This window comes from Anoplolepis gracilipes, chromosome 2, assembly GCF_047496725.1.
Source record: "Anoplolepis gracilipes chromosome 2, ASM4749672v1, whole genome shotgun sequence".
Taxonomy (NCBI): Eukaryota; Metazoa; Arthropoda; class Insecta; order Hymenoptera; family Formicidae; genus Anoplolepis; species Anoplolepis gracilipes.
The window spans coordinates 6,708,595-6,721,243 of NC_132971.1; the positions used below are offsets into that span (position 1 = coordinate 6,708,595).

The following is a 12,649-nucleotide window of genomic DNA, read 5'->3' on the forward strand; positions in this document are numbered from 1 at the left end:
TTATTCCCTCGTGTGAAGCAAAATATAGTCGTAAAACCTGGGAATTGAAACGAGGTATAATTTTCGATGAAAGAGCCGAATTTTTCGTTCCGCCCTGTACAACGTATCTCTCGCGTCAATCATCGTCATTCAGCTCTCGCACGAACAAATATAAATATCACTTTCGCGTGTCTGGAATCCGCTTACGGAATTCCACCGGGATCTCGATCCATGTCCTCAGGGCGTACAAATTGCGCGCAAACGAGGCCTCGAGCTGCCGCTTGCTTCCCGTTATTTCTCGCGTAAACGCAAACGAACGGCGATTCGTGGATGTAAAAGGGAAGCTGGAATTGTCGCGGCTCTTCCTCTTGGAATCTCGAGCGATAGATCACACGCGTCGGGGTTTCCGTGCAGTTTGCGAGCCGGACGTATAAAGCGCGACTGGCTGGCGCACGCATCTCTTACATATGCACAGGATTATAAGCATAACGCAGGTAGAACACGGGTAGATGATATCGGGTGGAGATGCACTTACCAGTGGGGCGTCGACGCGATCCTTTGTCCTCGTTCCCGGCCGTAGTCGCCTCGACCCCGGCGGCGCGCATTTTGTCGGCGGGAAATAACTCGCCTCTCCCGCGTCCAATCTCGTGCATCAATCCTACCGAGTCTGCGGAATTGTGTCGAGCTCCCTTGATCGCGCAAGAAACGTGTCATTCGCTACGAAAGGTCACGCGCGTGCACGTTCTTCAAGAAATTATGCTCCGAGTTTTTGTCATTTTTTCAATTGACGATTCTGTACCATTAAAAAACTTTTAACTCCTTAAGACTCGTGTAAATTTGGAAAAAATATTTATATGTATTCACACATATGCAAATATATATAATTATATATATAGAATATGTCGCCGTACATGTTTTCTTTCTTTTATACACTGCCTGTTTATACAGAACAGCTATATATTATAAGAAAATAATTGAGAAATATGTATTCACATGAATAATTTTGTCTTGTTTTTCAAAGGTGAAGCTTGTAATTAGATTACAAAATCTTCGGAAAAAATTGCTCATATATAATCATATACAAATATATATGTATGTAGAACATTGTATATTAATCATAAATTTTACTTTTTATAAGAAAATAATGCAAACATTATTTTTCTAATTACTTTTCAATTATTATACTTATTATTTTCCTTAGCAATAAGAAAACAGAAAGGTATAACAAGAGAAAAAGAATATACAGAAAAACTAATTTATATATATAATTATATACATATATTATATTTATATACAGTATACGATCAATATTTTCTTAATTGTGTTCTCGAGATTTTTCTTCAGAAGTATTTTACAGTAGATAAAATCTGCACGGAATGCGTGTGTCGTAAAATTTCTGTATATGGTGAAAGGTTTAATTGTTTGAGGCTTATACATTTTTTTTGAAATTATGACAAAGAAGCGAAAAAATAGCGATGTGTTTATGTCCGAGTAGAAAGAAGGATGTTCGTGCGACTGTTGCCGCGCCAATGCGGGCCCCGCTCGATCATTACTCGTCGTTTCATTAGAATATCGCCGATAAAGGGGGTTTAATTACAAAGGTACCGCCTCGCTTCCGGTCCACGGATACACATACGCGTACCTGCGTGCTGCACGCATACCCGCCCTTCTAGCACTCTTGCTCTACCCTCCTTCTCTCTCTCCTTCTTCAATTTTATACGTGTATTTCTGCACATCAAGGGTGATTAGTAAGGTCGTTTTCTTAATTATGAGGCATTGTTAATAAGAATCGCCGCTGTTACAGGCGCGTGATTGTACAGCTAACAAGAGAGGGAGGGAGAGAGAGAGGGAGAGAGAGAGAGAGAGAGAGAGAGAGAGAGAGAGAGAGAGAGAGAGAGAGAGAGAGAGAGAGAGAGAGAGAGAGAGAGAGAGAGAGAGAGAGAACCCATGATGTACACACTTACGCTATAATAATTTTTAACCCCTTATATGCAGGGCAGAAAGAGAGCGTGAATATGTATCGCGATATTTAATTTTATGTTAGCCGTATCATTATATCTGCGTGAAACACAACAAGGCATAATAATAATATCTACAATGTGTTTGTATATAATACAGCATATATATATATATATATATAAGCAAAATTATTAAAAGAAAAGAATTTTCCAAAAAATTCCCTGAATCCTAAAAAATTCCATAAGACTTCCCTGATTTTTCCAGATACCTGGAAAATCCCTCTTTTTAAGGATTCAGGGAATTTTTTGGAAAATTCTTTTCTTTTAATAATTTTGCTTTTCATTTTGTAAACAATTAGCCATGTATGTAAAACTGGCGTGTCATTTTGTGGAAACTCATTAATTGTGGAGTTTTGGCTTTATTTTTAACAAAGTATTTTTCTAAAGATTCAGTTTTTGATCAAATTAAACAAATAGTTCTGATTATTGAACAAAAAAAATAGCTCGAGACAAATTGAGATGTTAAGTTTACTGCGTCTTACTTTGTTGACGATTTTTTAGCATTTCTTATCAGATTTTAAGTGCTTGAAAATTCTACGATAGTCTTGAAAAACATTATAAAATGCATATGATAAAAATATTTGTTTTAGAGAAATGTATTAAAAAATCTTGAAAATATTCTTTTTACTTGGAATTTTGAACCAAAATATCTGGAAATTTTCAGACATCGATAGATACTCTCGCGATTATCAAATATATATATGTATATAACATTCTACACATTTATCGACGATTTTAGCGAATATTGGAGTATCAATTAACACACTAAACCTTCATAAGAATAAAATAAAAATGATACTTATGCGAGCAGTGATTATTTACTTTCACGCGATTAATTATAATTAATTATCTATAACTATTATCTATAACTATTTTATAATATTTATTTTATATATTATTAGACATCTGCAATAAACTTGCGTATACATATATATACACATATATTATATATCAGAATTTTCAGCGAATTTTTTATAAGATTTGAGTAGATACCCTGATTACAGAATTTATAGAGGGTGTCTTGTTTAATGTATAAAAAGTACAGACCAATATTCTTTCTCAAAAAATAGTATCTTTCTTTTTTTTCAACATATTCGAAAAAACGTCATTTTCAAAATAACATATTTTTTAATATTATATGTTAATATAGTGCATTTGTTGTTACATTACATACAAGCATTAATTTTAATATAAGCAATAATATTTATTTTATTTATTTTCGACCCGAAAAAACATACTTTTCTATCATAAGGGAACTTGTTTTATGTCAACTCAAGTAAAATTATTCTTCAAGTAAAAAATAATGCATACAATTTTTTCAAATGTTTTATTGTAAAAAAGTAACTATTACATTTAATTGGAATTAGCAGAATTTTCCCACGAAGAATATAAAAAAACTATAAATATACTAAATATTAAAAGTAAAATATTAACATATTAAAAAATTAGATATCTGAAAAATGCATTTTTTATATTTTGCTAAAGAAGAAGATTATTATTTTTTGAAGAAATATGAATATGTATTGTATACAACGGACACCCTGTATATTAAAATGTAGTAATTCAGCGAATTTTTCTTCATTATTTTTATTAATGATTTTTATACTCAACGATTAAATATGCATTTAAAACTCAAGAAGGACCTCGCAAAAGCTTTTTGCGATTTTTTGCGCCTCTCATTTTCTTTTATAAAATAATTTAAAAAGTACATGGGAAATTACGATCGTTCGTAAATTAAGTCAGAATTTATCGCGTTGGTTACTAATTGGTCGTTGAATAAATATAGAAGCGCGTGTTTCGGACGGCGCCAAACAGTGGCAGGGACAGATTACAATTTTGCCTGAACGTAAAAAAAAAGTTTCGCTCGAAGAGAAGCGTGTTATGCGTTTTGATCCTATTTTGATCAGTAAAGAGCTTACGGCGGAAAGTGTTGAAATGCACTCCCGATCGTTTCCATTTAATATGTATCGGCGCGTTAAAAATACGCGTATTTAATCCAGCAGTCGACGAACGAAAGCTCGGCATCGTTCGAACGTGGAAAATTCACAAAATAACATTTTGGAAAGCTTTGAGGATCGTTTATTTGTGCAGATGAATAAAATATCCGGACGAATACATTAACATCGATAGATACTCTCGCGATTATCAAATATATATAACATTCTATACATTTAGCGACGATTTTAGCGAATGTTGGTATCAATTAACACACTAAACTTTCATAAGAATAAAATAAAAATAATACTTATACAAGCAGTGATTAGCTACTTTCACGCGATTAATTATTTAATTATAATTAATTATCTACAACTATTTATAATATTTATTTCATATGTTATTATACATTTGCAATAAACTTGCATATATGTATATATAATATATATATATATATTGTATATACGCAAGTTTATTGCAAATGTATAATAGCATATAAAATAAATATTATAAAATAGTTGTAGATAATTAATTATAATTAAATAATTAATCGCGTGAAAGTAGATTTAGTAGAAAGTATATATATATATATATATATATATATATATATATATATATATATATATATATATACATCTATATATACAATACATTCTTCTCAACCAAAAGTTGACTATTATTTGAATAGTGCAAATTTTTCTATGATTAAAGTATTTGTTTAAGTTATTTTGGTTTATATGTTTCTTTTGTTATTTTATATTTTATGTGAAGTGTTCCTTTTTCTTCCATAGTCAATCATAATTTTATTATGCAAATTCATCTAGCCTACGAATTCTCGTGTTATAATTTCGGAAACTTTTCGCTTCATGTAAAACAATAAAGGGAAAATTTAAACTTTACTCAAGATGTCGAACTGCTCAACTATACATACGTTTATCTTTCCATCATGGAAAAATTTGCTGATGCGTGCTCTCACAATTGTATTACTAGACTAACGAAACGTAACACTTTAGGTATTCTTATTTACATATTTACTATATAAAACTTTGCATTTACTTCGTAAATTTGAAACCTTTTATACACAACATGATTCTGCGTTTTATTATGGAATGAATGGATGGAAATTTGTAAGACATTTTTTTATAGTAATTATTTAATCTTATTATTAATCATTCAATCAATGGTTAGCGTTTAGCTGACAATGAGAAGGATTCGAATACGAGTCAAAACCATATATATTATTTAAAAGGCAAATATTTACTATGATATACTTTGAACTATAACATATCGCACGTACACTTGCACTGGTGTATAAATTCGTTGTATTTTTCTAAGAGCGAGACCACGATAAACATATATAGCGCGATTTTTTCTTACCTCAATGTCAATCGGCACTCACAACAGCGCGTTTCCTTTACTCTTGGTGTGATAATTGCAGCGACAGCTTTTACCGACCGGCCAAACCCGCTTCACGGCTAGCCGTACGTGGCTCTGACGCATCGTCGATGTCGATTAGTTCATTCAACATGGCGACGCCCGGTGAGCTGTCTCTCGAGGAGATTCGCAATTATTTGCTGGAAAACGGTGGCACGGCGCGCAATCACGATCTGGTGAAGCATTTCAAGCGATTCCTGACGGACCCAGAGACGCGAGGTGGGTTAAATTTCTGGCTTGACACGCGTATTCGTGACTGTCCCATCGCGAGGCGTCGCCTGGCATTCGCATCTGCGATGTAAACACATGCGATAGTTCGCAGATCGAGTCTTGAGCTTGAGCGTATATATTTTCGTTACAGTCGAGGCAAGGAATCGCTTCAAGGAATATGTCAACATCTTGGCCACCATAAAAAACGAGGAGGTAGGTTATAAGCATTCTTGCAATTCTCTTTCGTTTTTTTGACAGGAGCGACTTGTTGCGCGCATGGCGACGTTGCCGGTTCTACTCGCGCGATCAGCTGAGGGCGCGCGATCAGTTGAAAAATTCCGCACGCACCCGTTGTTATTCTCGTTGTTTATATATATTCGTCCTGCGTATGGACGTATTCGGATCTTAAATTATACATCATAGTGTTATATCGATCGTAAAGAACATTGTACCGTGAGAATCTGCCTGTTGCCGCGATTTATAATCTACAAAAAACAGCTGGATTGAGAGAGCTTATAATGGTATTCGGAGAAGCATAAACAAACTTCTCAGTGAGCTTGAGCATGTATATATGCGCGCGTGGTGAACGTGTTTTGACTGAAATATCAGTCTTGCATGTCGATAAAAATATTTACAGTGCTGTATGAATAATGTTGGGAATTTTGTTATTTCGTTAATATCGTTCGAAATATCGATTTCGCGCACAAACCAGAAAATGATAATGTTAAACTTTCTAGATATAAAACGAGATAGATATATTTAAATTTTGATGCGAGAAATAAAGAGAGAAAACCTCAGATTTGTAAGAAAATTATACAAAGTTTATGTAGAAAATAAACTTCTTAGATAAATTATATAATATTGAAAATTAGAGATCTTTATCTTAATCTTTCGACATTCTTGCTTTTTCGGCTTTTTAAATTAATATAATATAATAATAGAATAATAATAGACACTTATAATGACGTATATGCGAGTCTATCGCTCCTGTCAAATTATTCATAGCAGTGTTGTGCATATATTAATCGATTAATTTCTTTGACTAAATTAATTAATTACATAACATAATAATTGCGATTAATTTAATGAATGAAATGTATTATTAAACAATATTCAAATAATGTATTAAGATTTTAATGTTGTATAATTGATTAAACATTAACATTCAAAGGATTATTTAAATACTGTTTAATAATATATTTTATTTATTGATTAAATTCATAATCACAATTATTTGTTATCAACTAATTTAGTCAGGGAAGTTAATCAATTAATATATGTCAAGTACTGATTCATAGACGACGGCGCTCTCCAAGTGAATGTTTTTTAACAGGGTGATAAGTACCTGGTCCTCAAGAAGAAATATCGGCAACCTTTCCTAGACTTTTCACCTCCTCAGTCAGTGGCATCTCCTCTTGCCTCTCCCGATCTAGCTACTCCGGTTTCTCCTCTGCGGGAACCTCCGCCTTATCGGCCGCCACCTCCTGCGCCCCTCAGTCCGTCGTCGAATAATTCTCTACCGAGTTTCGAGGAGCCTACGACACCAATCTCGGGACGCGAAAACGACCAGAAAAATGATAATCCGGATGCGTCTAGCGCATCGGTATCGTCACCACCTGTTCCACCGCGACGCAAAAGTCAGGACAAACTCAAGTTGGAGAATAAAGAAAATGTTGACAGAAATAAGAGTGGCTTCTCGGAAGCTGCCATAAAGGTAAGATTTTTATTTATTAATGATTATTGAACGGATACTGCTATCGGTGTCATCATCGCGCAATGCGAAAATGTCGATGATAACAATTACTTTTCATTGTAATCTATGTAATATCGGAAGCAATATTTAATGTAGCATAATAAAATATCTAGCTATAGCTTTGGTAAATATTGAAAATTTGAGACTGAAGGAATTAATGGATAATAACTGTAAATTTATTACATTTAAAATATTATAGAAAAAATTTGTAAAAATTTACATATAGGTGATTTCTACTATTTTATTAATTCAGTATTGTTTTTATCAAGATTATTTATTTATATAATTTATTTATATTTATAAGATTATATTTCTTTAATTATATTTTGGGATGTATTTATCATTGGTCTAGTGATTGCATGTACTTAGAAATTAGTTGTAATTAAAATTCTCGGAACTATTCTGTAAAATCAAAACTGTTGAATTACAGGAGGATGAAACAGTGACGATGACAAATTCCGCTTCTGCTGAGCAGCTCAGCGTTCGTGAGCGGATGCAACGCTTCAATCGGATGGCCAGCGAAACCGATCTTCCTGCCAGACCAAACGACACGACTAACCTCGTTAGGAAACGAGCCGATAAGGTAAGAGATTTTTTTATATTATTTTTTCTCTTGTAATTAAAGCGTTGTAAACGATACAGATTTAAATAATAAATTTCGGAGGAAGGCGAGGAAAGATCTATATATATTGATGTAAATAATGTTATTTTAATACAATATAATATAATATAATATAATTTTAAAATTACGAGACAGAGTAAGATAATATCCCGGTGAAAAGATAGAAAGATGTTAATGTCTATTGCACTTCAATCATTTTTGGGGTCAATTATGTACCGCCTTCGGGCGAAAGCGGTCGTTACACCTCGGCTTCCTCGCGAGAGTTAAATCATGGCGGTCGTCGTGTTGTGACATCGCCGGCCGTTTATGTTTTCCAAACACACGCGGAGACACAAAGAGTAAAAAGGGGACGAGGGGGATTTCGTATTGAATTATCCCGGCGGGCTTTAAATACTCTGGACGAGCGATTCGGCGCGGAGCGATCCACGCGCGAGGATGTCTCATACATCCCTTGAGGGGTCGGGAGGAAGGATGCGGTGTGTACAAGGCTGACTGCCCATCTTGCATACCGAGTAGGCTACTAGGAATCCTTTCTCCGTATCCTTTACACGCGCTCTCGCGATGGTTCCCTCTCTCTTTCTCACTTGCGCTCCCTCTCGCAACCTCTCTCGGTCTCCTTTCCTCCAGCTTCGTTTCTCTCGTCGTTCGTGCGCTGTTTATCGCGGCGAGCAATATTCATCGCATTTGAATATCCTGCGGGCGGTATCTCGCGTAGCGATCAGGATGTTGCGCCGATGTTGCCGTAAATCATAATTAGCCGCGCCTAGAAATTAAAAGTGGAGGAGGAAAGGGGTCGCGAAATCTCGAAGAGAGGAGCGGAGTATCTTTGGTTCCTTTCCGCCGCGAACCAACAAAGCTGGCATCGGCAGGATGTGCCTGCCGCTCGTTCCTTTTACGCGGCCCGATCCTCCATCATAATTTCGATATGTTTATCGAGGCTCGCGATTAAAGGCGCCGATCGTTTAAGACTCTCCGCGACGGAAGAAGGATGCGGCCGTTCTGTACTTCCTTCGTTCAAGATTACTCGCTGTTTCCGCGTGGCTGCAGTATAATTCATTTCTAAAGAAACCGGACATCTCATACTCATTTTAGATATAATTATCTATTAAAAAAATTTTATTAATAGAATGTTCTCGCCGCATTTTGTGGTATGAAAGATGGCGCTAACTTTTACGTCAGAAATTAATCGTGTCATCATAAGAAAATTGTAATATATTTAATATTCTGCCTTTAATATTCTGTTTGTGCCTCGACCTCCGCGAATTAAAAATTGGACAAAACATTAACGGTCGTCGAAAGATTTTGACACATTCTTTTTTACGACTCTCTTGTCGTAACAAAGGGGAATTGTTTATTGCCGCGTGTATATACATTGAATGGCCCATGATAATTATGTATTACTCGCGCGCCACAAGTCCGGTCCTGGCGGGCCGGACTTTCATATACGACTTCGATCGGGCTGGCCGTTAATTTTTATTGCTTGTAAGCGCCGAAAGGGTTTTCGGACCAGGGGAGAGAATCCTCTCTCGCCTCCGGACATCCTGTAATCTCCTGGGAAGCCCGTGGGTGAGAGCCGCCATCTCTCTCGTCGGGCTTTCTTTATGGTAATTATTATGCAACGTAGCCGGGTGATTACGCCCCTTGCATCCCTAATGACCGTTTCGTCTAACGTGGTGTCGCGTGCCGTTGGCCGACCAACGTCGTTGCGTTTCGCATAGTTTCCCGTCATATTTCCTCGAACGGCTGATTACGAGTCGTTGAATGCGCGACAGGTCACGATGATTGACAGGAAAATCTATTGGTAGGATCAGAGTTGCAAAGAGAGATGTTTGAACGTAAAATTTTAGACAATTAATGACAATTTTTAATTATGTTTTTATAACTACTTGCAAATATATCTAAGAATTTTTATTCGTGTCATACGCCTCGTGCTTATTAATATTCAAAAGAGCTTCCACAGACGCATTTTAATCATCGAAATATAATGTATTACATGAATGTAATACGCGACTAATGCGGCCGTTTGTAAGCGTGTTGCTTTTCCGAAGGCGGGGGTAGCTTCTTTTCTATGTAAATAGAAGAGAGCGCGGGTGGCAAGACACTTTACTTGTCGACATGTAAGAATTCTCACAGTTTCAACCTCCCAGCTTTTTACTTTATTTCTCTCTGACGCGAGAATAATAATAATGAGATATTATAGGAAGCTTCATGCATAAGAGATTTCATATTTTCGAGGTTGTTGTTTTTTACTCATCACGTCGAATATTCTTGTGAACCGTGGAAGTTAAGACTCGAGTTCATTTGGAAATATTGGCAAAGTAAGGTGGAACAAGAGTCCTTTTGCGGGAGCACCAGTGTCGAAAGTGCGCCATTCTTGTACGCTCGCGTGTATATGTGGATGCCGACGGCGTTAGCGTCGAGACGCCTAACAAGAAGCTCGCTTTTACTTCGGCACCTCGAGGACGCGTTCTAATTAGGATCACGCGTGTTCGCCTCTTATACGGAGGGCGAGTCTTGTCGAGCGAGCCTCGTCCCTTTCCGTGCGGCAAAGAGCGAGAACAAGGTGGAGAGGAAGGGAGTGGAAACTCATCGTAAAGGCGCCTAACACGGCCGTGCCGAACTTGGAATTTCTGCCGTATAGTTCCGCATACATTAGGGACCTTGGATGAAACTTGGAGGGTGGTTTGCCTCTCGGCAACGAAAGGAGGCGAGGACTGAAGCGCAGCGTGCTGCTGAAGGAGGCTACCGGAGGGGGAGGGCGAGAGGAGGGCTCGCAGGGTGTAAACCGCACAAAGTAATCTTACAGAATGTATATGCAAAGAGGTTCAGAACGCGGTGAGGCGTAGCGAGGTGAGGTGAAGCGAGGGCACAGCTTGCATGATTCTATTCGCGACAATCTCGACAAGACACCTCCGCGGGCAAACTTACTCTCGTGCGGCTTACTTCCGAAGACTCGTCGACTCCTGATCGATGTTGATTACATTCTCTCTAATTAGCTTTGTATTTAATATTTTTCATTTCTCTTTAAAATCAACTTAAACAACCGAAAATATATTAATAAAATTAGTAAATTAATTCGAATATTAATATTAATGTAACCATTAAAAGAAAGACAAGGGATTATTTCCATATTCATTAGAGAGCATGCCTACGTAAATTTTTTCTCTCGGTAGTTTAAATTCAAAATTTTAACATTAAGGTCAACGAAGATAATCATTTTCCAAGCGATTGCCCGCGCAGTCGCGAGTTATCTTCAACGTTAAATCTAAATTGTTGCTATTTCCAAGTATATCCGAATGTCAATCTGTTCAACGAGTTTAAGCGTAACTTGTTGTTTATTCAAGAAATATTTCTATCATTAATCAAACTAACGGCATAGAGCACTTGACAGGTGCACCTGGTCGTGGTGGTTTAAGCGCGTTGTACAGACTCTGTGAACAAGACAGAGAAAGAGAGAAAATGAGAGAGAGAGAGAGAAAGCGATACAGAGGAATCCATTTATTCGTTCCAAGTGGACGGCAGATAGCACGAACCGTGATGGAAATAAAATCGTTTACATCTTGTTCCTTTAATTAGGCAAATCCACTTGGGCAAGAGTGCCAAGTCGATAAGCGACTGTAAGATAAGTCCGTTCATTACCGTTGGAATTTATTGATCTAACTGATGAGGTGTCTTTGCTCTTTTGCAATGAATACTTTTTCTTTTTTTTTTTTTTTTTTTTTTTTGCGCGCGTTTACATAATCACGAGAAAATCGGTCATTTGCGAGAGGGATAGCGCAAAGGATTATCCAGAATGCTATCGAATATTTCGCGCATAATCGAGTAAATTATGACACAGCGCTAATATGTACGGACGCAACACCTCGTCCAACGATAATTAAATATCACCGGTATGATTTAATAACCGGTCGGATAATTGCGGGTTGCGCGCGATCGATGATTCATCGCGTTAATAACGATGTTGAGAGATTTAAAGAAGCGGACTGTGACGTGATCCGGCAGCGACACCAATTTTCTTGGCACCAGATGCGTATTATATAAATTCACGCTTAAGTTTCGTGCCGCGCGGCGCGTACCAATATAAACAAGCTTGTCTACAGGAGTAGTTAGCACCCACTGTTCCCGCGTGTAGCGGGGCGACTAGATACACCTCCAACAGGTCCGCCGACATTTATTCCGAGTCTATTACGAGTTAATCTTGAAGGCACACACAGCGCGCATTATCATTTAAATTGGTGTCGTTATGCACGCACATTAAATTTGTTTGCTCAGCGGCTGCGACGCCTCGCTCTGCCTCGCCTTCTACTTCCGCCAGAATTCTTTGGGCCTTTATGTGGTAATAGGTAGGGCACACAGATACCGCTATACGGCGTAAAGGCACGCACAGAGGAGAAATGGCGAACGGTTTACAATGGATTGTACTCGTTGCTTTCTCATAATTCCTATCGTCCATCACGTTTTCGTACCGACTCGAGCTTCTGGTCTTAGGTTAATCCATCAACCGTCGCATCTTCTGGAAAAAGATCGCACGGCGGATAACATGAGATTTTTTTTTTCAAGACGCTTATACTAAATCAGCTTCGTTGATTACCTTCTTCGTTGCCTGGCATCCTCTCGATGAATGGCAGCACTCCGGTATTCATCCGCGGGAGTCTCGTCTCCCGTAGTGACAGTCCCAGACTATACCGAAAACTGACT

At 37.3% G+C, this 12,649-nt stretch overlaps 2 protein-coding genes across 5 annotated transcripts in view; one reads left to right on the forward strand and one right to left on the reverse strand.

The window, feature by feature from the left end:
• LOC140676457 (homeobox protein caupolican) overlaps nucleotides 1–5,447 on the reverse strand; it is a 65,921-nt gene extending 60,474 nt beyond the window's left edge. The window contains exon 1 of one of the 3 annotated variants that reach the window (XM_072911534.1): nucleotides 5,310–5,447. Coding sequence is in view for 1 of the 3 variants with exons in the window: in XM_072911533.1 (XP_072767634.1) it covers nucleotides 515–632 (118 nt within the window). In the remaining 2 variants the exon portion in view is untranslated. Of the gene's footprint in view, nucleotides 1–514; nucleotides 736–5,309 lie in introns of those variants that run through there. The other 2 variants (XM_072911537.1, XM_072911533.1) reach the window with 2 other exon arrangements.
• The window catches only part of LOC140676459 (uncharacterized), a 70,179-nt gene continuing 62,947 nt past the window's right edge, over nucleotides 5,418–12,649 (forward strand). Inside the window, exons 1-4 of one of the 2 annotated variants that reach the window (XM_072911541.1) lie at nucleotides 5,418–5,585; nucleotides 5,728–5,789; nucleotides 6,910–7,290; nucleotides 7,760–7,912. In XM_072911541.1, coding sequence (XP_072767642.1) covers nucleotides 5,438–5,585; nucleotides 5,728–5,789; nucleotides 6,910–7,290; nucleotides 7,760–7,912 — 744 coding nt within the window. In that variant the 5' untranslated portion in view covers nucleotides 5,418–5,437. The remainder of the gene's footprint in view (nucleotides 5,586–5,727; nucleotides 5,790–6,909; nucleotides 7,291–7,759; nucleotides 7,913–12,649) is intronic. The other variant, XM_072911540.1, reaches the window with a different exon arrangement.